Here is a 26,096-nt window from a genome sequence, read left to right as displayed (position 1 = left end):
AGTAGCCCAGAGTCAGGGTCAGAGTCGGGGTGTCTGTGGGCCACTGAGGGGAGACAGAGACACGTACCTTTCTCAGCTTGTCGTACTCGATCAGCTCCGGTCTGTGCCGGTGGATCAGGGCGTTGAAGGCAAGACCGTCCTTCCAGCTGGGGATGGAAAGGCCAAGGTTGTGAGGAGGGCCCCCGCGGTCATGAGGGACTGTGGGCCGTGGGCACACAGGAATGACTACCTCCTACTTGGTGAGGTGGTCTAGAGCGTGTGCCCAGCTGGCTGTGAGCCTGCCGGCTGGAGCTGGACTGTCTGGGGGGAAATTCCACCCCTTCCGCTCTCAGTGCAACCTTAGGCAAGTCCCCTAATCTCCTGCTACCTCAGTTTCCACATCTGCAAAACAGGGATAATACAGTGCCTACACTTTATCGGGCTGCTGTGAGGATAACTGTGTGAGGCCTAGTCCGATACCTGATGCGTGACAAGCGCTCTGTGACTGCTCGTTACCGGGGTGGCCGTGCCCCGCTGAGCACTGCCGTGCGTGGCCCTGCTGAGCTGCACAGGCCTGCACCGCGGGCCCTCTGCACCTCGGCTGACTAAATGCCAGGACGTGGCTTGGCGTGAGGGGCTCTGTTCAGAGGGAAGTGACAGCTGGTCCCAGGCCAGACTGGTCACATTTCCCTCCCTGAGAGCCTCTAAGGCAGGGGTCCCCAACTTCTGGGCTGTAGACGGGTACCTCCTGTCAGGTCAGCGGCAGCATCAGATTAGAAATAAAGTGCACAGTAAATGTAATGGGCTTGAATCATCCCCAAACCGTGCCCCTCTCCTACCCTCAGAGAAAGGAATGGTCCGTGGAAAAACTGTCTTCCATGAAACCGGTCCCTGGTGCCAAAAAGGTTGGGGATAGCTGCTCTAAAAAGGCTGGCTCTTTCGGAGGTCAAACTTAATGACGTCTCAGACAGACCCCCTCTCTGACCATGGTACTCTTGCTGGTTACCATCTGTCACCTTATCCTATTTTGTTATCTTTGTTTGGCCCTTCTCACTACTTGGAATTAGGCTGGTTTCTTCACACCTTTGTGAACTACTGGTCCCCCGGCTGAGGTGTGACCTTCCAAGGGCAGGGACTTGATTTTGGCGCTGTTGTATTCCCACTCTTGGCATGGAGTAGGCACTCCATAGGTATTTAGTGACTGAATAAATAAACGAATGAGAAGTGCACGGAGGACCAGCTAGCTGGGAAGGAAGGAGACGTGGAGGAGATCAAGGGAGGGACTGCAGGCTACAAACGGCTGAGCACAATGATCCCCAAGGCCTAGTGCAGGGTCCTGGGGAGTCCGAGGACACAGCAGGACCTCTGTGGACGCTGGAAAACCCCGTTCTTCATCCCGATGTGTGTCCTCTCCCTGGACCATCCACCCAGGAAGACAGCAGAAGCTCAGAGGGGTGAAGTCACGGTCATGTCGGATCTGATCTCAAGGCCACCCCCAAAGCCTGCACGCCTAATCCCCAGGCCGTGCCATACTCCCAGATCTCCCACTGATCATGCCTGCCTTGTGGACACACTCATTTTCTGCCCTGACCCAAGGGAGAGCAGGCTTATTCCGGCTGAGTCCTGTTCCTCTAATGGACACAGGGCACATTTCCCCGACACTGAACTCACTAGGATGGCAGGTCCCTCTTGAGAGGTCAAAACAAAGGAAGAGCTTTGCTGCTCCTTCCGAGTTATCAGACTTGGGGAAGGAGACTACAGGGCCTCGCAGAGGTGCCGGGCCATAAGGCCTCCAGCCGGGACAGTGAGGCGACTGCCACCTCCCCCAAGGGACGTGGGGACTTTCCCAGGGGTTCATGGAAGCCAGTGGGGAGGGGCGCTCCTGAGAGCTGGCACCTCACAGACCCTGACAAAACCACAGCAAGAGAGCTGGGGTGGGGGTGGGGGTGGGGCCAACCAGCATCTCAAGTCCCAGGAAGCAGCTTCGGGATGACGTTAGCTGGCGCTTAGCCGGCCGCTCACCTGATGTGGAAGTTCTGCACGTTGACGTTCTTGTATGGGGCCGTCTTTCTCTGGCACCAGAGGAGGAGCCCTTCCTTGGCAGAGGTCTCTGCAGAACACACAAGGATGGTGAGCACAAGCTCACAACTAGAGGCGCAGCACCCAGTGCGGGGGGTCACCCTCGGGGCTCAGGCAGAAGGGGCAGAGAGAAGCTGGGGAAGAGGCCCTGGGACGGGGCAGCCGCAGCGTGGGTGCCCCTTCCGCATCCTAGCTGCATGCCAGGCCCCAGAAGCAGTCACTCACCTGGGGTCACCTGGACGTGACAGTGACAGGGCAGTGTCAGGGCCTGAACCTGAGCCGTTTCTGACCCCAAAGCCTGTGCCTGGCAGGACACACTGCCCCACAAGCGCCTGATGCAGGGCCCGGCTTCTGAGCAGGGCCCGGCTTCTGAACAGGGCCCCAAGAAGGGGCTGCCCACGCGGGGGCCGGCCGCAGCTCTGAGGAAGCAGGGTGGGAGGGCCCTGGGAGGCCCCTCCGTCCCCATGGGCAGTGCCCCATGGACTGTGCTCAGCAGACTGGGCGCGCTGTGAGGGCAGGCACCACGTGTGTCCCGGTCACTGCTCGGGCCTGTCACCAGGAGCCCCTCCACATGCCGGCCCCATGGTTTCTCTCGCCCTGTGTTGGCCAAGTCCAAGGGTGGGAGGTGGAGTGGAAACGTGGGTGCTGACGCCCCGGAAAACGAGGCCAGGCCTGACTCTATCACGAGTCCGCTCCCAGACTGTAAAATGGTGCGGTCATGCCCACCGGACAAGGGTGGTGTGAGGGTCCACTGAGAGGGGGTGGCCGCATGGGTCCCCCTTCACCTGCACCTGGGCCAGCACCTCCACTCAGCACTCCCGGGCAGGGCCAGGCCCTGGGAGTCATGTCCGAACTCAGGAAAGAGACTCGAGGCATGAAGACAAAACACCCAAAAGTCTAACCAAGTCCCCAAAACTTGGGGTGGCACTGGGGTTGAGAGAAAAGGCTGCTCTCTGCCAGTCAGCAGGCCCTCAGCTCTCACCTTCCACAGAGATGTCCTGGATGGCGAACCTGAGGATGATGGTCCAGATCATTCCCAGGGTCATCTTCGCGTTGCCGTCCACAATCTCTGCATGCAGGGAAAGGGGCACAGGGTGAGAAGGTTGTTGGGAAGCAGAGGGTGACTCCCCAGGCGGCCCCCGGCCCTGTCCAGAGTTCAACTCCGTCATCTGACAGAGCTGCCCAGGCCTGTCCCACACCACCTGCATTGGGAGGTGTCCCTCAACAGGAAGCGTGGTCCCCAAAGCCTTCTGCCACTTGGCACATTCAGGTTTCCACACACATGTGTTCTCAGCCACACAGGCCCCCTCCTCTCCGGGCAGCTCACTCTCGTGACCCACTGCAAAGGATTGCTCCCAGGCGTTAGGCTTGCGTTTCCAGCCCCCTCACCCCTGTATGGGCAAGTCTCTCGACTAGCAGGTGCAGGCCACGCTAGTATTTGTTGAGAATCTGTCCCCTTCCTTCCAACACCAGTGCTGCCACCTCAATCCAAGACACCGTCGTGTCCCCCAGATCTCGATGCACTGCCTCCTCCATCCCCATGATCCACTCCCACACAGCAGGGTGGTCACTAACAGGTGCATCGAATCTGTGTCAAGTGCCTGCTTCAGGCCCCACCGTACCTGAAACAAACCCTGTGTGTTGGAGGTGGGCTCACAAGGCCTGCCCTGTGTGACCTGGCCCCTCCCTCCCCAGCACTCTCTAAGCTCCATCCTCTTGGCGAATCAACATTTGCTTGCTTTAAGGATCTCACACCTCCTGTCCGCCCACAAAGTGCACCCCTTGTCCCTTTCCTCAGAAGGCTGGTGGTCCTTCCCAGCCTGTTCTGTCTCTCTGCTTCTGCGTCACCTCCTGGCTTCCCCAGCACCCTGCTCCTGCCCTCACACGCACACACTGGCTGGTCTGTCTGCTTCTTCATGGGCTTCCCAGCTGGTATGGTGGGAAAGGAACTGCCTGACAAGCAGGAGGCATGGGTTTGATCCCTGGGTCGGGAAGATCCCCTGGAGAAGGAAATGACAACCCACTCCAGAATTCTTGCCCGGGAAATTCCACGGACAGAGGAACCTGGCGGGCTACTGCCCATGGGGTCACAAAAGAGTTGGACACGACTGAGCGACTAAGCGGCAGGAGCAGCTGCCTGTTCACCGTCTGCCTCGTGGTCAGTCCTGCACCCCCAGCACCTGGCCCGGCCCTCAAGAGGGAGAGAGAGAGGTGGGGGGAGAGAGAGAGAGGTGGAGCCGCAGGCGGCAAGGAGCAGGGGGCACAAGGGCCAGCTGCTGAGCGCGTGCTTCCTCAGTTGACTGAAAACCACTGTCCCAGACTCCCAGGGGTGAGAGAGAAGGGTCTGGACCACACGTTCCTCAGCTTCAGCAACTTGGAGAAAAACCACTTCTGTGATGCTCAGGCACTGTGGGGTCTGGGGCCGGGTGGAGAAGTGCGTACGAGCAGCTGCAGACCAGAGCCCATCGGCCTGACACACCTGCAGCGGTCCTCTCAGGCCTGCAGCCCATTGCGCCTCTCCCAGTCTGGATGCAGGAGGGAGGCTGGCAGAACGGAGGGATGCTTCAAGAGACCGTGCTCACTGGCCTCGAGGACAGAAAACTCTAGGTGGGCTTGATTTGAGGAGGAGGAACGAAGGTCCCCCGGAGGATGGGGCCCAGCCTTCCCGGAGGACACACTCACTAGGAGGTGGGGGGCTCTTTAGTCACTGGTGAGGCCCCCCCAGGGAAGCTGCAGGCTGCCGGCTGAGGGGAGCTCTCGGTTTGAGGGTTTGGGGAGAGGAAACACATGCAGCCGGCTGCCTGGAGGCAGGGGAAGGACACAGTGTCTGTCCGCACCTTTCCCTGGGCAGAGAACCCCAGGCCTGGAAACTAGGCCAAGCCTTCTCGTGGGGCGAGAGCGGGGATTCGTCCAGGAAATCCACGCTGTGTTCCTCCTGGGGGCTGGGCACCCCAGAGCTGGGGATGGACACAGGCTGGCGTGGCGGCCGCAGTGCCCGTTCCCAGCTGGCGCCCGAGCAGGCTGGTCACGGAGGGCTTAGAGAGTCCCCGTGACTGGGGGGGAAGGCGGCCACTCTCATGACACACCCACCAGCTGCTCCCTGGACCTGCAGCTGTGCCTCTGCCTCCCGACCCCACTCAAGAGCCCCACAAGGAAGCCATGTTCCTGCAGCTGAGACGGTGTGGAGGGACAGGGAGTCGGGGGTGGACGGGGGTGGGGGGGACATAGATCAGGGCTCTCAGGTACCCCAGAGATCTCAGAATGGCTCCGGCCGACTGCCCACCAGAGGCCCGAAGGCCACGGATGTTGGGAGCGAAGTGGTCTGGGCATGAACGGAGAATGTTTTTAGACTGAGTTTTTCTCCAAATGAAAACTGATGACTGCCATGGGTCTCTCCTCTCACCCTGTCTGTATTTACAGGCTAGTATTTGAGCAAAATAAAAAATGCAGCTGTGAGAAGCAGGAGGCTGGAGGGGAGCCAGGAGGAAAGATCCATGCAAGGACAGAAAATCTCAGGGCCTGATTGAATTCGGGGTTTTGTGTTTTTTTTTTGTTTTGTTTTAAACAAACACCAACCACCTCGACCGTGGCATGCAAGGCTTGGCACCCCTCCTTGGAGAGAGCCCAGGCCAGGGCAGAGCCTTGGAACATGGGACGTGCATTCCTGGCCTGGAGTCCCGGCCAGACTCTCAGAACCCTGTCATTAACAGCAATTAGTTTTCTTTGTTTTTCTAAAAGCTGGGACAACATGGATGTCGGGGTGTAGGAAACCCTGCTCTGACTAATGAGCAAGACTGTGAGCCCAGGCTGATGGGGACCTTCTGGGCTCCATCAGGCCTCGCCTGGTCTCCAAAGGCGCCTGGGAAGCTCAAGACAAGAGCTTTAGCTGCTGGAGTGAGGGCATGCCGCTGCTCCCGCGAGGGCCCGGAGACAAGGTCACGGTGCCGGCTGGGCACCCGCGTGGGGCCCAGAGGGATCCTGGGAGTCCCGTCAAGAGGCCACACTCTCCCAGGCCACGTGGCCAGCAAGGTCTGCTCCCTGACCTCTGGACCTATGCTCCCTGCCGCAGAGCCCAGACACTGGGCCGCAAGTGTCCTCCCCTCCTCTGAGCCCCTCCTGCCCACGGACACCACGCAGGGCCTAAGGGCAAAGGTGCTGCTGGCTCAGAGAGACGGCGGATCACCTATCAGGCCCAGCACCGGGAGGGGGAGTGAGGTGTCCAGGGTCTGAGTCAAAGCCATTCCTCCTGTGCCCCTCATGACTGGGTGAACCGGATTCTCTGCTCTTGGACTGGATTATTCTCTAGGGGAAGGAAAGCAGGGGTGGGTAGGGTGCCGGGGCTGGGGGTGGTTTGTGAACCCAACGCTGCATCAAAGGCAGTCACTGTGGTCACCACTTGGTGTATCCAGCACCCCCATCTTGACCATCAACACAACTTTTTTTCTTTCCTGGCTGCATGGCTTGTAGGATCGTAGTTCCCTAACCAGGGATTGAACCCGGGTCCTTGGCAGTGAGAAAAGAGAGTCCTAACTGCTGGGCCTCCGGGGAATTCCCCCAACACCACTCTACTCCGGGCCCCATCCACTCACCTTCTGCCCCGATGGAGACCAGCTTGACTCCTTTGCTGGCGATGAAGTCCAGAGCCTTGTTCACGTTGTTGATCTTGTGCACTCTCATCTTGCCCCGCTCTGGCTTAGGTAACCGCTCCCCTGAGGACCGAACACCATGAAAGGGAGAGAGAGAGATTTAGGATCCCCACTGCTTCCCAGAACAGGCCGATGCCGGTGCAGTGTTGCTGCAGCTGGTAGAGGCCTTGCTCTTGCCCGGCAGCCATTGGCAGGGCGGGCGCTGTCCTGGGGGCACCTGCAGGGTGGTTGTGGGGCAGGGCGGGGGGGTGGGGGGGTGCCTCACCTGAAATGACCTCCAGGAGGAGCATGAGCTTGAGCCCGTCTCGGAAGTCCTCATCGATGTTCTCGATCTGCGTGCCGGCCTTCCGCAGGTGGGAGTTGCACCAGGCTGTGAAGGTCTGGGGAGGCAGAACAGAGGGCGGCCGGGAGGGTAAGTGTGGCTGTTGGAGCTCTCCAGCAAAAGGGCCGGGCCGCAGCCCTGACTCTGCATCAACAAGGTCACCCTGGGGCCAGGCCCTGGGCCCAACCTCTATCTACGCTGGTGCTGATCTCCACAGCGACCCAGGCAGGCTGACGGGAGGAAACTGAGGCTCAGGCTGGGTCCCAGACCACCGCTTGGTCAGCGGGATAATGAGTGGCAGAGTGTGGACTGGAACTCATGTCAGCAGCCCAAGTCCAGAACCAGAGCAGAGAACACCAGAGGACGGGGCCCGGGCGTGGCGTCCGAGGTGACGGGCACTCAGCCCCCTGCTGACTGGGGCCTCTGTCATCATCGACGCCAGCGCCAGGGAAGTGCGTCACATCAGTTAAGGTGGACGTGCCCAGACACCTTCCAGGGAGACGGGCCCACGCAGCCCGGGCAGCAGGGTCTGGGAAAAAGCCCACGCCTGTTTCCCACAGGAGTCCCCTGCCCTGTTCCCGCCAGCCTGCAGGCCCAGCGTGGACTTGGGCTGAAGGCCAGGAATGCACAGGAGAGCCCACGCTGCGCCTGGGTGCAGGCAGAGGCCATGTGGGGGGCGAGGGGCTTCCAGGGAGACACTGGCCAAACACCATGTGTTTTGACAACTGTCACCAGAACTGCACACTGGGAGACTCAATGCAAGGCCCCTTGCAGACAAAGAAGCCGCCTAATTAACACGCCACAAGGTGGGTGCAAGCAAGGGTTCCCTCCAAACGCGATGATCCTTCCAAACCCGAAGAAAGGGGAAGGGTTGTGGGCGGCTAGGATACCCCACCCGCCTCCCACCAACACAAAGAAGAGTTCCACCGCCACCACCCCGGAGAGCCAGAAACCTGCACGCGGGTGTCCCCTCCGCTACAGGCGCCTCTGCCCGGCTCAGTCCACACCTACCCCCCCTCAACATCAGACCCTCTGGACGCCCACCCAGGCTGACCAGCCTGCCTCGCCCCTCCTCTGTGCAGGTCTGTCAGAGGACCACTGTTTCACTTTTTTTTTTTTTAGTATTTTTATTTATTTGGCTGTGCCAGGTCTTAGTTGCGGCATGCGGGATTCTAGCTCCCTGACCAGGGATCAAACCCAGGCCCCCTGCACTGGCAGCGTGGAGTCTCAGCCACTGGACCACCACCAGGGCAGTCCCTCTGCTTCACTCCTAACAGTTGCATGCTGTTTTCTGCCTCCTTGCAGCCGTGAGCTACTCTGGAGCAGGTTCTCAGCGAGGTGCGCACGTATCCGCCTCCCCCACCTCACTTCCCTCGCTCCTTCCCCCGAGCAGCTCTGAATTCACACAAACCGGGGCCAGACTGCTGGTTACACCACTCCTGCAGGCAGGTTACCCAACCTTCCTAACGTCCGTTTCCGCATCTGCAACGTGGCAGTGAAGACACCACCTGAGTCACGCCCGGTCAGCCAAGGGTTCGCGGTGGTGACCCCTGTGGAGCTGGGGCACACAGCAGGGGCTCCGTCCTCTGCACACCACGCCTCCCGGGGTCCCCTCCTCTCCGGACACCCTGCCCGCCTCTCCCAGAGTGTCTTCTCTGCCCCCTGCCCGCCCTCGCTACCACACACAGCCCTCGGCATCTCGGACAGCGTTCTCCAGTCATTTGGGGTCTTGCTGGATATAAGTGCATATATACGCGTGTGCTCCCAGGGGTAGAAATTTAGTCTCACATCGCACGTGCCTTTAGAATGCCCAAAGCACAGCGGCCTTGGGCCTGGGCAGTGGGCAGGCGTGGCGCTCAGCCGCCCAGTGGGCAGCAGCAGGCCAGGCTGGGACAGGAAGTGGCGGGGAATGCCGGGCCTCTGCTGTTCCCTGCGCCCGAAAGATGCAGGGGGGCAGCAAACTGGCCATCACATCCCCGGCTGAGGACACAAGACGGCAGTCCCCGGAGACCGAACCCCCAGTGCTTCTGGGCCGAGATCGAGGCACCGGGTCTGCAGGGAGGGCACCTCTCCCCATCAGCCTGCCTGTGTTACACCTGAGGTAATCCTTCAGGGCTTGAGTGCCGGCCCCTCAGCTTACTTCTGGGTTTGCAACCAGGAGACTTGGCCTACCTACACCTCAGCATCCTCCTCTGTAGGATGGACTTATCAGAATCTACTGCCTGTATTTGCTGTGGGATTAAATGGGGGGTGGGGGGGGTGGGGAGGAGAGGAATGCTTTAAAACATCCACCACAGAGATGGGCGTCAGTTCCCGAGAACTCACACACCTGGGACCACATCCAACCTGGCGGATTCCCACTCCATCCCTGGGAAGGGTGGGACCTAGTCTCTCTGCAAAGTCCCTGACCCCACCACCACGGTTTGGAGGGGAAACGAGAGTCCAACCTAGGCAGGCTCTGAATGAACCTGGCCTCACTGGGCTCAGGTCGTCTGTTCTCAGAAGATCACAACACCGCCTACCCTGCACACATGGCCCACCTCCACACCTTCGCTCACCTTCTCTGGGCAGGAAACAAGAGCTCTGGCTGGAGGCTCATGCAGACCTGCCTTGCCCACTGAGGCCACCTTCCAGCGGGGTAACCTCGGGCAAGCAAGGAGCCTCAGGTTCCGTGCTGGGTGAAACGGAGACAGTAATCTCCCCTCTTAAACGATGACTAAACAAAATAATGCAAGTAAATCACTCAGGACTGTGCCTGGCACAGATGAAGTATTCAGTGTTAAACAAATGTCAAGGAAAAGACTACTTTTAGATAAATGGTAACTCCGCCTGGCACTCACATCTCCCTGGCCGGAAGCAGGCAGAGGCCCAGGCAGAATGCAGAGCGAGTGCTCGGGGAGAATGCCCACCAGTGTGGCCTCGGTGGCAAGGAACCCGACACATGATGGACGGGAAGGCCGCCGACAGGCCCCACGCCCGCACTCCGTGGCCTGTCCGGCCGTTTTCTCCTCCCGGAAGACTGGGAGCATCTGCTGACGCTGGAGACTCAGAGGGCCCCGCGCCCGGGGTACAGTGGGCAGGAGTCACGAGGCCCTCCTCGGGATCAGGCCCACCGCTCGCAGCCCCAGCTCCATGCGGCACGACTGTGAGTAGGAGCTGGAGTTCCAGCGGGACATGAAAAATTCATAGCTGCTTCTACTTGGTTACAAAAATAACATTCTGCTTATTCACTCCCTCTCCCTGCCCGGTTTAGACTGAAATGTGCGGGGTGGGTAGTGTGGAGGGTGGTTTCTATAGATGGAGGCCTCGTGGGTCCGCTGTGCCCCCGCCACTCTGCAAGCTCTGTCACAGCATAAGTTGTGGAGCGCGGCAGGCCCCGCTGGCTCCACGATGCCCAGGGCGCCGTGGGGCGGGACACCCACTCCCGAGATGGGCATCTGCTGCCTGCCGGCCGGGGCCAAGCCTAGCACTGAACCCACCACACTGAGCAAAAGCAGACCCAGGCTGCACGCTAAGGAGCTTCCAGTGTGATGAGGGACAGAACTCATCTCATTAACCAAGTGATGACTCAACTACAGAAGTGACACCCTCAGGAAAAGTGGGAAGGGTAACAGCCGCAGCAGACACTCCCATAAGCTAACTATGCGGCCCGCGCTGTTCTAGGCACTTTGCCACATGTTAATAACGTCTCTCATCCGCACAGCTACCTTGTGAGGTGGTTACCATTTCTGCCCCATTTAACAGGTGAGGACACCGAGGGTCTGAGAGGTAATGTGATTTGCCCACAGGTAGTCACGTACCTGTAAAGTTACAGAGCGAGATTTAAAGCCAGGGATCCTGGCCCAGCTTCCCAGGTGGCGTTAGTAGTAAAGAACCTGCCTGTCAATGCAGGAGACAAGAGAAATGCTGGTTCAATCCCCGGGTCAGAAAGATCCCCTGGAGGGAGGGCATGGAAACCCATTCCAGTCTTCTTGCCTGGAGAATCCCATGGACAGAGGAGCCTGGCAGGCTGCAGTCTATAGTCAGAAAGAGTCAGACATGACTGAAGTGACTTAGCACGAACCCTGGCCAGGCAGTCACACTCTGAGGCATCACCTTGCATTTGTCCTCCTTCCTCTCTCACCTCTCAAAGAGGGAGCTCACGTCCCTGAGGGTCCAGCGGTTAAGACTCTGCATGCCTAAAGCAGGGGGCCCAGGTTCAATCCCTGGTCAGGGAACTAAGATCCTACAAGCCACATGGTGTGGCCAAAAAGAAAAGAAAAAAGGGGAGGAAATCCTGGGGAACAGCTCCTGACCTTCTGGCCAGGCAGACATGGGTAAGTTCCCCTATGGAGAATGAATAGGATAAAAATAAGAAAGACATTCCAGATAATGGGACCAGTATGTGCAAAGGCCCTGCAACAGCGAGAAAAGAGCCTGGCCCTGGAGAAAGGGAGGGAGTGAAGGAGAGCAGCCTGTGTCCTGAGGCTGGCAGGCCCACTCCGATGGGGCTGCTGTGTGGGGACTGAGCCAGAGGGGCAAGGGTCAATGTGCGATGACAGGTGGGGGTGGGTGGGAAGGGTAAAAAGCTTCTTCTAAGAGAAACCTGGCAGGAGGAGGAAGGCAGAGGAGCCATGTTAAAGATGCCAACAGCGGTAACCAAGCAAGGCAAACTCAAGGTTTTGGTTTCATCTGGGAGGGACTGCTGGCCCTCTGGCGGAGAAGGGAAAGGCCATAAACATCTAGAGCTCGTCTGAAGGTCACTTCAGGGGCAGCACTGGTTCTGAGCAGTGGCTGTGTCCCTAGCGCCTCATCTAAGAGCTCCCAGTGCAATCGACGAGCCGACAAAGCTGACCTGGAGCCCTGATTAGGCACTGGAGGAAGCGAAGCAGACACAGAGGTTACATTCTGGTGGTGGCGGGCGGTGGGGAGGCGGCGGAGGAAGGGTCTCACTGAGGGTAAATGTGCATTAACTGCTGATTGCTAGCTCTTACCATTTACGCGTGCTTGCCTTGTAGCTCAGTTGGTAAAGAATCTGCCTGCAATGCAGGAGACCCAGGTTCGATTCCTGGGTTGGGAAGATCCCTTGGAGAAGGAAATGGCAACCCACTCCACTATTCTTGCCTGGAGAATCCCACCGACAGAGGAGCCTCGCGGGCCATAGTCCATGCGGTCGCAAGAGTTGGACACGGCTTAGTGACTAAACCGCCACCACCACCACCATTTATTTACACGTGGTAACAGTTTAAAACCCCCCAACCCCGTGGTCATGTGAGACACTATCATCTCCGCTTTACAGGTGAGGAAACTGAGGTGGGGGAAGGTTAAAAGACTTGCCCAAGGTCACACAGTCAATAAACACAAACACGGGGCGGACACCCATTCCTCTGAGTGGGATGTTCCCTACTGGCCTGGCAAAGCGAAGTCAAGAAAGGTCCTGTCCCCATCTCAGTCCCCAAGCTGAAGCTGAGCTCACATGGCAAGGAGAGGCAGGCAGGGCCTGCTTTTTTTTTAAATTCTTAAAAACAAAGTTTTGATCTGGCTGCATGGCACATAGGATTCTAGTTCCCCCACAAGGGATGAAACCCACGCCCCCTGCATTGGAAGCGAGGAGTCCCAACCACTGGGCTGCCAGGTAAGTCCCCCATCTGCTTCTTAAAGGCTTGGCCTGAGCCCAGCGTGGGAGGCAGGCAGACAGTACCTAAGTGGTGGCCCTGCCATCCTGTGAAGGGGGCCTGCACACAGCCCTTGACCTACCTAGCGAGGGAGGAAGGATGTGGACTCTGCCTTTGAGAACACATGTGAACAAAACCACAGAGAAGAGCTTTCAGAACTTGCCTCTGCACACTGGCAGCCTGTTAAAGATTCTTCTCTGGTTGTTAAAATAGCACCAGGGTGTGGGGGAGTGGGGGAGGGGGCGGGGTGGAAGAAGAGAAGACGAGCTTGTTGGTTGGTTTGGGCTCCACTGGCACATGAAGGCAAGCCTCAGGAGCACCCACCTCCCCCCAAGCTGCTTCTGCTTTGTCACTGTGTGCTGGGGAGTGGGGGGAAGGCCAGGCATCACTGGTCATAAAGTCCTTCCTGTGTCACAGGGACCCCTCCCAGTGGCCAGGATGTGGGGCGGCTGGGTGAATGAATGATGGATATTGTTCGGGAGGTGACCTCAGCGGCCAGGAATGTGGCAGCAATGGGCTTTAATGAGCCATTCATCGGTGACTCCCTCCCCCAACCCAGAGAGGTAAACCTTCTGGACTCCGGGGCAGTCCCCAGTAAGAAACCAGTGGCCCTTCAGCAGGCAGGGTGATGGCACAGGCCGAGGGGAAGGATCCTGGCGGGATGCGGCTAACCCAGCTGAAAAAACTTTCCTTCCCTTGTCTTCTCAGCGACTACGTGTTACAAGCCATGTTCTTAGTACTGGAGGGGGTGGCGTGGAAGGAAATGTCGGCTGGAGACTGGAATTCCACTAAACCCAGACTGAAGGGAGTCTCCTGCAGTCAGCTGGGACCCGAGGCTCGGGCTGGGGCGCACGCCCTGGCTCTGCTGATCGTCTCTGGCGAAGGAGCTCCTGACCAGGGCTGGGGCCGCGCTTGCCCGACCGCCAACGGACGCTCACATGTGGATTCCATTGACTCCACGCTGGACGGGACTTTGGGAAAAGCCGCTGGCTGCCTCACGCTGCATCCCCGCCTTCCACTTTGTATACCGCCCACCCCCTTAGCCAGACGTCCCAGGCCAGCAGCCTGACCCAGAAGGACTGGCTGCCTAGCTGAGCCCCGGCAAACTCTCCCAGGGCACTGGCAGGCAGGATGGGGTTCCCTGGGGAGCTGGGAGTTGTCAAACCTCGCCTCTGCAATACCGTGTTGGGTTTGCCGCTCCGCTGGGGCGTCAGCCGCTTTGAGGGGGAAGGCGCCGTCCTGCCTCCTGAACTCCCACCGTGCCCGCTGTGGCCTCGGCTGCTGCCCATGGGTCCTCGGGAAGGGTGTCCGGGGCTTGGACATAGGAGAGGGACAGCTATTTATTCCTGGGGTAGGCATCCACCCTTCTTATCACCCATCTGCCGGCTACTGCCAGGCTTCGGGCAAGGCCTGGCCCCAGCGGGGCATCTTCTCAGGTCCTGAAAGCAGGGGCTGCTCCCCTGGCCCCTGGGCTTCATCACCAACCCTAAAGGTGCTTTCAGGGTCTGAAAGCTAAGCCTTCCGGAATCTGGGTTACCAGCGGCCCAGGTGAAAAGGTGATTGACCTGGCAACACCCGCATGGATCCATCCAGGAAGTCTGTGAAGCCTCTGGAATGGCTCTGAGATTACACATGGGAGGGCTACTTTGAAGATCCACTGCCTTTATCAGATTCTGAAGATAAAAGCCAGGGAGCAGGCTGAGAGAAGAGAAAATGAACCGGTCATGATGACACGGCCACGACCGAGACAGGTGCCGCAGGGTGGGACTCGGATGGCCCCGCAGGCTCAGGTCATCGGGGCTGGCGTGGCAGGGGCACAGGGACACTTCGGTTGCCTGTCCGGTTCCCAACTGCACACGCAGCCAGGGACAGAGCTGTGTGCCTGGCCCCTTGACGAAAGAACCTAATTTGAAAGCAATTACAGGGAAACGTGGAATGCTTCTTTCTTATGTCCTGGCCTGCCGTTGCCTTATTCGGAGTTTTTCTCGGCCTACATGAAAAAGCTGACTTCCCAGTTGGAGGAGAGGTATAAATACCGCGGAGTGGAGCAGCGAGCATTCCAAAGGTCCTGCGTGTCCGTCCAGAAACCATCTCTTACCCCACTCCCTAGTCCCCTCCCGGTAGCCGGCGTCCCTGCCTCTGCCAACCCCCTGCAAGGCGCCAGAAAGCAAGTGAGTTGTTGCTGCCATGGGCTGCCTCTGGAGTGCTGGCCCTTCCTCCTTGGAAACGCTGGGCTAAGGCTTTCTTCTAGGTCTTTACAGGCTGCTCGGTTCTCATCACTCAGGGCTTCCCTCAGATGCCACTGTCCCAGGGAGCCTGCCCTGCCCCTGCTATCATCTCCACCAAGCTCTCACTTCTCTGCTTTGTTTCACTCACCCCACTTGTCACTATCGGAAACGAGGTTCTTTGTGCATAACCCATCTCCCTCCCACATGCAACAGATGCTCCACGAGAGCGGGGTCCTGTTGGCTGCAGAACCCACTACCTGGGCATGGTACCTGGCACATAGTAGGTGCTGCATAAATCCGAGCACGAATGAAATAGGGCTGGGGCTTCTCGTGGCCAGCCATTTAGGACTTCACAATTTCTAATCCCATTTATGCTGGTGAGGGTTCCTACTTAGGGATAAGGCTGCTCGCTTTCATGAACTCACAGAAATAATCCTGGGGCTGTACACTTCCCCAAAACAAGCCAGGGAAGACCCTGCCTTTGGTGTACCACCCCCACAGAATAGAGGTGCCTTCGGCAGCCCTCTCCACTCCGGCATCTGAGGCCACTGGACATGCAGAGGCCCTGGATCCAGAGGAGGGGAGCTTTAGGACTTCCCTGGTGGTCCAGGTGGTTAAGACTCCACGCTGCCAGTGCAGGAGGCCCGGGTTCAATCCCTGGTCAGGGAACTAAGAGCCCATGTGCCACGTGGCATGGCCAAAAATTTTTTTTAAAACAAATAAGTTTTAAAAAAGAGGTGCTAGGTGAGGCGGGGGGAGGAAAAAAATTAAAAAAATAAAAAATAAAATAAAAAAGAGGTGCTGGGCTTACACAGGGGCGGAGCAGTAGGCGGGCTAAAAGAAGGCAGGCTGAGGAGCTGGCAGACACGTGAAGACATCCACCTGCCAGGGTCTGCAAGGCGGAGGGGAGGACACCATGGCACAGTGCTCCAGAGCAAGGGCTTCCAGTCTGAACAAACGTGGGTCTGAATCCCTGCTCTGCCACCCACTGTGTATGGCCACAGAAGATGACCTTCAGCTCTCTAAGCTTCAAGTTCTTCCTGGGTAAGATGAGGATAATAGACATGTGGGCACTCAACAGGATAACAAAGAAAAAACACTGCACACACAGCCTGGCAGAGTGGTTGTTTAATAGAGCTTCTATTAATTACTGGTGATTTAGTCGCTAAGTCGTGTCCGAATCTTGCTGCCCTATGGACTCTAGCCCACCAGGCTCCTCTGTCTATGGGATTCTCCAGGCAAGAATCCTGGAGTGGGTTGCCATTTCTTTCTCCAAGGGACAGTCCCAATCCAGGAATCGAACCCTGGTCTCCTGTATTGCAGCCAGACTCTTTACCAACTGAGCTACGAGGGAAGCCCCTTTCATTACTACATTACTCCTGTTCTGGAAGGTGCCATCATTGGTATCAGCCCTGCGGTTGGTGGAGCCAGACCCCGCTCCCCCCCCCCCCCCCCCCCCCCCCCGGGATTCACCAAGCTGGCTGGCTGCTTTCCAGTGACTAATACACAGCGGTCTTCCCCCAAACCTTCCCTCCCCTTGCCTGGCCACTTGACTACCAAATGAATAAAGGAATATAATGATCAGCTCTGGTTCTTCCTGCTTCAGAGAGCCTTCAAATCCAGAGGTTCACAACCCTGGCTTTACAACAGAATTTTCTAGGAACTTTCCTGGTTTATTTGCATTCTCTCTCTCTCTAACTGCCTTCAGCCATTAAGCTTTGAAAAGGCAATTTGTTACGCAGCAGTAGGTAACTAATACAAGTCGAGTAGCTGGATCACAGGCGTGATCTCTTTTTAAGCATGTACTCTTTTTAACCACATGCAGTTTGGAAAATCAGTTTTTTAATTGAATTATAATTCACATATCATAAACTCACCCCTTTTAAAGTATATAAAGGTCAGTGAGTTTTCGCATATTCATGAGACTGAAAAACTATCCCCACTATCTGACTGCAGAACATTTTTATCACCCCAGAACTGTTAGCATTAACTCCTCTTTTCTCCCTCCCTCCCCAGCCCGACAACCACTAATCTACTTTATGTCTCTATGAATTTGCCTCATCAAGACATTTCATACAAATGGAATTATACAACATGTGGCTTTTTCTGACAGGTTTCTCTCATTCAGCATGTTTTCAAGGTTCATTTACATTGTAGCACATTCCTTTTTGACTGAATATTCCATTGCATGGACATATGACATTTCGTCCATTCATAAGTTGATGGACATTTGGGTTATTTCTACCTTTGCTATTGCATACAGCTGCTATTATGAGTAATGCTGCTACTGACATTTATGCACAAATTTTTTGTGTGAATATATGTTTCCAGTTTTCTTAAGTATATACCTAGAAGTGCAACTGCTGGGTCGTATGGTAAATGTGTGTTTAATCATTTGAGGAATTGCCAAACTGTTTTCCAAACAGGCTGCACTATTTTACATCCCCACCAGCAGTGTATGATGACTCCAATTGCTCCACATCCTCACCAATAGTTGTTATTAACTGACATTTTGATTACAGTCATCCTAGTGGTTGAGGTGGTATCTTCTTGTGGTTTTTGATTTGCATTTCCCTAATGACTAACGATGTTGGGCATCTTTTCATGTGCCATTTTCTAACTGTATATCTTCTTTGGAGAAATGTCTGTTCTAGTCCTTTGTCCATTTTTAATTGGGTTATTTGGTCTTTTCACTGCTTCATTATGAGTTCTTATATATTCTGGACACTTGACCCTTACCAGATGTATGACTTGCAAATATTATCTCCCATTCTGAGGGATGTCTTTTCACTTTCTTTTGTCCTTTGAAGCAAAAGGCTTTTTTTTTTTTTTTTTTTTTTTAAAGTTTTGGAGACTATAACACCTATTTTTCTTTAGTTAGCCTATGTTTTTGGTTTATCTAATAGACCATATCTAATATCTAATGGGCTTCCTTAGTGACTCAACTGGTAAAGAATCTGCCTGTAATGAGGGAGACCTGGGTTGGAGACCTGGGTTTGATCCCTGGGTTGGGAAGATCCCCTTTAGAAGGGAACAGCTACCCACTCCAGTATTCTGGCCTGGAGAATTCCATGGATTATACAGTCCATGGGGTCACAAAGAGTTGGCCACGACTGGGCGACTTTCGCTTTCTAATAGACCACTACCTAACCCAAGGTCATGAAGATTTGTCTATGTTTTCTTCTAGAAGTTACATTTAGGTCTTTGATCCAGTTGGAGGCACTTTTCTGCATATGCTATGAGGAAAGGGTCTAATTCTATCCTTCACAAACAGTTGTTTTGGCACTATTTACTGAGAAAGCTATTCTTTCCCCAATGCATATGTCTTGGACCCTTGTTGAAATCCAAGCTACAATAAATGTAGACTGGAGAGCTTCTTTAAAAAATGCCTGAACTTCACCCCAGGACAAATGAGCCAGATTTCTTGGAGATGGATCCCAAATAACAATATTTTACAAATCTCTAACCGGAAGCTAGGGTTGAGCCTAATACAAAAGTGAATCTAACAGAAAGGCAGGGTGGAGAATCACCACTCAGACCTAACCTTTTGTTCTAAAAATGAGGAATCTGAAGCCCAGGCAGAACCAGGGAGCCCTTGCCACTGCATGTTAGTCTAGACCGGACTCTTGGAGAAGCAGGGGACAGGCAGCCCAGGGTACAGAGGTGCCCCAGTCTGGGCCTGTCTCTGTTCTCCAAGGGGACCTTTCTGGAGCCCTCTCATGCATGGAAAACCGAGCCAGCAACCCATAGCTACTCAGATTACACTCCACAAACTGGGTCCTCCCAGGGTGGGGGGAAGCTTGCTCCCCCCTCCAACACACACACACACACACACACACACACACACACACACAGAATCCACAGGGAAGCAAAGGTCTGAACTACAGGCAGGCGGAGCCCATGGTGGGGAGGTAGGAGGCACCGCTCCGCTTTCAAAGGAGGCCTTCTCAGCAGGAAGAGGAGATGGGTGAGGCCTACCTTGAAATAGCTACCTTTAAAAGAGAGAACTTCCACTCCCAAAAGGCAGTTTTAAAATTAGGGCAGCAGCAACAGAGGCTGGGGCCCTGCCCTCTGTCTCCTCCAGCCCCATCTGGCATTCTGCTGTGAGACAGTCGGGCACGGGAGGCCCTTCACCTGGAGAACAGGGAGTCTGAGCCACAAAAACCCCCTTTATTTTCAATGGCTTACAGCGGGGCTCAGGTTTCAGCCTTGGGAAGGGAGATTAAAGATCGTCTGGTTTAAACTTTGATCCTTCAGAAAGATAGCCAAGTGAGCCAGTTCTGGCCTCGAGACTGTGAGGCTCTGAATCCGAACAGGTGCCTAAGAGGACCGGTCTTTAGAATTTGCACCTTAGCCGGGGCAAATCCACCTGTTGGATGGGCTCGTCCAGGTAACAGGTGTTTGGTATCTGGGGAGAAAAAGTCGGTGAGGGAGGCACTGACGGGACTTGAGTGTCTTCTGCCCTGGGCCACAGCAGCCCACCCCAGGAACTCCCCAACAGAATTCAGGGGTGCAAAGAGTGCCAGGGCCACCTGACGGCAGGGCAAACACACCCATTCCCACATCCTACCCTCATTCATCTTCTAGCAGACAACATATTTTCCACTGCAGTTTACATGATCCCTCAACTAGGCCTTGTTGGTAGAAGGGCAAGCAACTGGGGCCGGCCCCGAGTGATCCCTAACGGTGCTGCTGGTTTCCCCTTTGACATCTAAAACTCCTCCTTGGTGATCCCTTTCCTTTTTCCTGTTTTCGGGACATTCTGATTCATCAGTCAGCCAGTCAGGTCAGAAGCCTTCTCCCGCTTCCAGTGCAAAGCAGTGGGGTGGGCGACACGGCTAGGGTGGAGTGGGTTGGGCTGGAAACCTTTGCTCTGGACACACCGGGGGGAACCGGAGCCCGGGCCAGCACTCACAGAGTGCACTGTTTCCTATATGCTCTGTCCCACCGACTTCTCCCTCTCACAGCCTGGGAGTAAAGACGATCCCTATGGGAAGCAGGGCAAGCCTGGAGGGTGAGTGAACCCAGGCATTTATCTGCAGGACCCATTCTCCTCATCTCAGAGTGGACCAGCATCGGCGGGGGGACCATGGAGGTGCTGGGTGCTTGTCAGCCCACCTGCCTTTGGCTGAGGCTCATACTGGATAAGAGAGTGAATGAATCCATCGGTCAATCTGGGAGGTGCCTCAGACCAGAAATTCCAGGCCTGGAGTTTGAAGTTTGCCAACAGGCAGTTGGAGGTGTTCAGAATTATCTACTCTTGCCCTGCGTCCTGCCTCGCTGACTCTGCATCCTGGTGGGGTACTAGAATGGTGCTGGGGGTGGGAGGGGGAGGCATCATTTCTGCAGAGTAAGAAATCACTTTGGATTTGGATTCCTTTTTTTTTTTCTTTACCATAGGCACTCCATCTTAGACCCCTTTGACACATGAGATGGACAGTATCTTAGGAGGATTTTAAAAAAAGAAAAACCAAAATAAGGTTCTATAGCCAAAGGGTAATTACAGGACTGGGAGGAACCAGCAGAGAGAGACTGAAACCTCTGACTCATAATTGCTCTATTAAAAATGGTGAAACCATTTGCCCTGGCAGAGTGACAGGGCTAGACTGTCACCCTGGCTCGCCCAACCTACAGGCCTTCCTGGGGCTGGTACAAAGCCCTGGCTGGACCACACGGAACCACATAGCAGTCATAAGGGGCGGCGTCTCCAGCATGACATCACAGGACAAAGGGGCCCCTGCCGCTCTCGGCCGACTCCTGGCCCTGAAACGACAGAGTGGCTTGCTCTGCATGTGTGTGGGAGTACACACGGGGGGAGCTGGGGGATGAGGGGCCATTGTGAAGTTGTGGGTTCGGTTTTCCAGGGAGGGACTCTGAGGACCAGCTCAATCTGCCCCATTAAAGCTACTAAAGGGGCTGAGCCTCAAAGGAAAACAGCAGAGGTGTTTTTACCGTTGGGTGGGGTATACCTTGACACAACTGCACGGATGACTCACATTTACTGAGCACTTACTATGTACCAGGACTTGCTCTGAGCCCTCTACATTTTACAGATAAGCCATCTGCCTGTGGTCACACAGCTGGTAGGCGTCAGAACCTCGGGTCTGGCCAAGGCTGTTTTCCGTCTCTGCTTCTTGCTCTGGCAGGACCCTCTGCGAGGCACCTCACTTAAGTTTCCCTCCTTTGAAAGCATACACCCAACCAAGCACAGTCCTGGAGACCCTCCGCCAATCCCACCCGCCACCGGGGCCACGAGTGCCCCTGGTGCATCTCCGGGCTAGCGCCTGCAGCTGCACAGTGAGTCACGGAAGAGGGCGGGCGGGTCAGGTGACCCAGCAAGAATCAGAGCTATGCTGAGGTGGCCCGGTTACCTTGACATTCCTGAGATTCTGCCAAGGTAAAAAGTAACCCGAGGAGTTTGCCTTATATGGGCACAATGACAGATTTCGACTCGACAACGTGTTAACTGACCCTGTATCAAATATCAAATCTGTTCGGGGACTGCATAGGAGGTGCCCGATAAAAGCCTCTCTGACAGTATAGGAAAAAACAATTTATGACGGGCTACGGCCAGTGACTCATACCAAGGTGCAGCCATTGTGTGCCCTGACGACAAGGAAAGAGAAGGCTGGCGGTTCTCCGGCCACACGGCTCCATCACTCTCTCCCCAACACGTGGTCAGGGAGGCCTGGCTCCCAAGGCTCCCTCTGTTCACAGGGCCTGGCTCAAGGCAGGGCCCGGAGGGAATCAATTTCAGGCTGGGGTAGAACAGCAAGTCCGCCTGGACTCCGAGCGCCCGGACCACCTGCTTCCTCCCAGAGGAGCCCCCAACAGGAGAGGCAGGGGCCGATCTGGGGGCTCTGGGGATGACAGGACTGGGTCTGAGTGCCCCGACACTGCCCGAGAACAGAGAAACTGGCCAGACCCAGGATCCCAGAGAGTTGTCCAGGCCTGGGCTTGGGCTCCCACTGCTGGCGTCGGACCCCTCCTCCCCAGGGGCCCAGCCCCCAGGAGGGGGAGACTCACGGCTCAAGAGCTTCTCTCAAACTTCACTCACTCATTTCCAGTAAAAATGCTGCTAGCTCCTCGGCACTGGGATTAAACAAACATCCCTGCCTTCACATACTCTACATTCTAGTGGAGGGGACGACATGGAAGAGAGGAAGATGGTGGTGGTGCAGTAAAACAGGGCTAGGCGACGAGAGGAACTGAGGAACCGGGGAGGGAATCCAGGCGTCAAGGAAGACCTCTCCCCGAGCCAACAGGAGCCGGCGGCTGACAGCAGGAGGGAGAGTCCCGGAGGAGAGACCCCAGGTGGGGACAGGCCCAGTGGGTGTGGCTGGAGCCCAGAGGAGGAGCAGAAGCCTCACAGGCCCCTGGAGGAGGGGTGGGGACTTAGAGCCGAAGAGTTGTTGCTGTAGCCCGCCAGGCTCCTCTGTCCAAGGAATTCTCCAGGCAAGAATACTGGGGTGGGTAGCCATTTCCTCTTCCAGGGGAATCTTCCTGACCCAGGCATCAAACTCACATCTCCTCTGTTGGTGGTTTATTCTTTACCGCTGAGCCAGCAAGCAGGGAAGCCCATTCAAAGAGGGGCAGGAAGCTTTTGCAGGGGAGGGGGGCCGTAGCATGACTAGATTTAGGTTGTGAGAAGACCCCCTGGTGGCTGTGGGGACAGCAGGATTATAGCAGTGAAGATGGAGAGAACCCTGAAGGCAGAGCCGGTAGGACGCGCCCATCCTATGTCAACGCCTCCTCCTTCCCAGATCCAGGTGACGGTTACTCCACACAGCTTCGAGCAGACCCGGGAACCCCCTCACTCCCCGCCCCCACCAAGTCATCTTCTTTAGAAACACACAGGCCTGAGAGTGAACCCCAACAGGCTTCACAAAGGGACAGAGGACCTCCTCTCTCAGCTGAGAAGCAGATGTGACGCCCAGCGTTCCGAAAGAGCTCAGCTGTGAGGGGTGCCGGGCGGAGGACGGGTGGGTAGGGAGGGAAGCTGCCTCCCTACTCTTTTAACCTCAGCCACTATTTATTCGATTTTATAACATGGCAGATCCATGTGGGATTCGACTTGAAAGACAGCTGTGCCACTGAAAAAATGTCACTGCTTTAAATCTTAACCCCCTCCGTGCAAAATCTATTCCGAATGGCTGCAGCCCCTTCCACAGTAGCCCCTGCGTCCCACGGGAGGGAAGGAGGGGAGGACGGGGCAGGAGGCGGCTCCGGCTCCACTGGCGCGGACCCCATCAGTCCCGTTCCCTCCCCTGCCTGGGCCTTTGATCCTCTCTGCGCTGTGGGTGGCAGGCGGCTGCAGGAAGGCATGTGCTGCCGTCCTGTCTGAGATGACTGGGGCCCGCTCCCTTTGGTAAGGTGGGGCTACAAACAAAAGGAGGATAAGAAGGCCTGTATCCCAAAGTGCACCCCACCCCCCCACCCCCAGCCGCTGGCCTGCTGCCCACAGATGGAACCTGTTGGATAGAACCAGGGAAAAGGCAGCCTGAATTCACAGCAGAGAGACCAAAGTGGGCAGCTGTTTCCCCTCACCGGCGGGAGCGAACCCTTGCCGTGAGTCTTTAACTTCTACAGCATCCTCTCCTCTTGGAAAAGAAAACAAAGAAAAAAAGGAAGTAACGGAAGGTGGAGAGAGTAAGAAATCCCGTTTACGTAATTAAACATCGACAAAGCTGACACTGGCCTTCAGGTAGCTTCCCATCTCCTAGAGGAACAGACTCAGGACAAATAAAGGGAATCACAAAGGTCTGGGGAGACTACAGAACTGGCCGGTCTGCCCCGGAGGAGGGCACGGGCCGGCTGGGGAGGGACACCGGTGAGCCAGTCACTGCGGGGCAGCGTGATCCGAGGACAGCAGAGGTCAGGCGACACCGGATCCGGGCACTGAAAGAGGAGCTGTTCTGATAGGTGGTGACCTGGGAACAGGGTCATCCCACATAGTGGGCTCGTCAAGAACAAGACGACATAAATGTGCAAGAGATCTTCGGGGAACTCCTCAGGGAAAGATGGGCTTCCCTTGTGGCTGAGGTGGTAAAGAATCCGCCTCCAATGTGGGAGACCTGGGTTCAATCCCTGGGTTGGGAAGATCCCTGGAAGAGGGAAAGGCTACCCATTCCAGTATTCTGGCCCAGAGAATTCCAAGGACTGCATAGTCCATGGGGTTGCAAAGAGTCGGACACGACTGAGATACTTTCACTTTCAGGGAGAGATGCAGGAGACAGTGGCAGCTGGGGTCAGGAGGTAGAGAGGCTGAGGAACTCAGAATTTGTCCTCTGGGAAGATTCCTCCGAGTGACCCGGTTAGATATGAGTCACATTCATGGAGCCACCGAGATGAACTGGGAGACTGGAGCAAAGCCAGTTAGGAGGCCGCCGTGGGAGACCTGGCCTGGTGTGGCCAGGGTGGTGATGACGGAGCCAACGTCAGAGCACTTCCCGTGTGCCCGGCAGGGTGCAAAGGGCGCACAGCACCAACTCGCTGGAGACTCCCCACAGGCCTTGGAGGCAGTCATTACCCTCACGGAGTGGGCAAGGCATGTCCGGCTGCCACCCAGCTCAAGGGAGCGAGAGCAGCAGCACTTGCAGTTTACCCCCAGGAGATCTGACTTCAGAATCTGCACTTCTCAAGCACTCACTAAGGGGCCCTGCGTTAGCAGTAGCAGAGAAAAGGAAGAGGGTCAGGATTCTGATACTTGAGACAAAATAAATAAGTAAAATCTGGTGCCCGTGACAGGCTGAGGAGTCAAAAGATGATTCCAATGTTTTTGACTTGGACGTCAGACCTGGATACGAAGAACCCAGGGAGAGGGGCTTGGGAATGAGTCTGGTTTGGGACATGCTGAGTGTGAAGTATGTGCTGCAGAGCTACTTGGCGTGTAAGTTTCAACTTACATCTAAAGCTCAGAAGAAGCGGTTGAGAATTCAAATGCCTTTCAATGCAGGGGACGCGGGTTCGATCCCTGGTCAGGGAACTGAGATCCCACGTGCCGTGTGGCAACTGAGCTTGTGCACTGCAACTAGAGAAAGCCTGTACACTGCCAAGAGGAACCTGTGCAGCCAAAATAAAAATAATTGAAAACAAAAAAACTCAGCAGAAAGGCCATTTGTTTGCACATGCATTCACTCAGTCATTCATTCGAACATTTTCTGAGGTTCTCTTAGGGTAGGGCATGGTGCTGGGGATACAGAGAGAAATGAGGTGGGGTTCCTCCATGAAAGCCCTCAAATCTAACACGGCACAGAGACACGTTAGCAGACAAGACTGCAACAGAGCGTCGGACTGGAGGAGTGAGGACTAGAGACCTGGGAGTCATCCACTCTGGCGTGGGACTGAAGGCCGGGGAAAGGCGGGAGATGAGATTCTACTGGGACTAGTGTGCTGTGAGATGCCCACATTTCAGAGGTGGGGAGAGGGAAGGGATTCAGAGACTGAGGATGGGAAGGTGGGGGGAGAAGAAGAGGGGAGAAGGCGATGTCAAGGAAAGCGAAGGGGAGAACTTTCTGTTTTTCTTTTTCCTTAAGACATGCTCAGAAGCATCCAGTACAATGGTGTGTGGCTCCGTCAAAAACACAGACACCGTATCCATTAGAGAAACATACGGAAGCAGTTAGGGGTGATGTCTGGGGTTGCCTTTAAAATAGTCTGAGGGGGGAGTGTGCTGGGAGAAGCTGATGAAATAAGTTTGGCAGAAGGTTAGTAACTGTTGATGTTGGTGATGGGTACATAAGGATTCCCTCCGCTTTTGTATATGTTCATGAATGTGTCGGTGTGTGTGTGTGTGGGGGGGGGGGGGGGCGGGGTTGAAAGGACCACGCGCTGCAGAGAGGCTGACAAAGAGGGCAGGGGCCCCTGCCGCAGCCCAGCACCTAATACAGCTCCTGGCACTAATGAGGCGCCTAACACATCCAGAATGGGTGCTGCTGTGCCCACACCCTCAGGGGTGGTAATTAGCCAGTCTCTGGAGATCTCAGAGAGGACAGATTCGGGGGAGCGGCCAGGCTGGGAAGTATTTGGGAAGTGAGGAAATGGAATCAGCCAGTAGAGGCTGACACATTTTTTAAATGCATCGAGGCCAATAGCCAAGCATATATCTTTCCCCCAGGAGAGAACCCAGCTGCTGGACCATCCAGCACTACTGTACTTTCCTGCAAGGGACAGACAGATCAGGCTGCTC

At 55.8% G+C, this 26,096-nt stretch overlaps 1 protein-coding gene across 2 annotated transcripts in view; it reads right to left on the bottom strand.

Moving 5' to 3' along the window:
• ACTN4 (actinin alpha 4) overlaps window positions 1-26,096 on the bottom strand; it is a 74,819-nt gene that overhangs the window by 22,482 nt on the left and 26,241 nt on the right. For both annotated transcript variants that reach the window (XM_061139223.1, XM_061139222.1), the window contains exons 2-6: window positions 6,970-7,084; window positions 6,648-6,767; window positions 3,041-3,127; window positions 2,002-2,089; window positions 68-146 (exon numbers count right to left, since the gene is read on the bottom strand). In XM_061139223.1, the coding sequence (XP_060995206.1) occupies window positions 68-146; window positions 2,002-2,089; window positions 3,041-3,127; window positions 6,648-6,767; window positions 6,970-7,084 (489 nt within the window). The remainder of the gene's footprint in view (window positions 1-67; window positions 147-2,001; window positions 2,090-3,040; window positions 3,128-6,647; window positions 6,768-6,969; window positions 7,085-26,096) is intronic.

This window comes from Dama dama, chromosome 4 (assembly GCF_033118175.1).
Source record: "Dama dama isolate Ldn47 chromosome 4, ASM3311817v1, whole genome shotgun sequence".
NCBI lineage: Eukaryota > Metazoa > Chordata > Mammalia > Artiodactyla > Cervidae > Dama > Dama dama.
The sequence above is the reverse complement of the archived record's forward strand: the minus strand, read 5'-3'. Positions and strand labels throughout refer to the sequence as shown.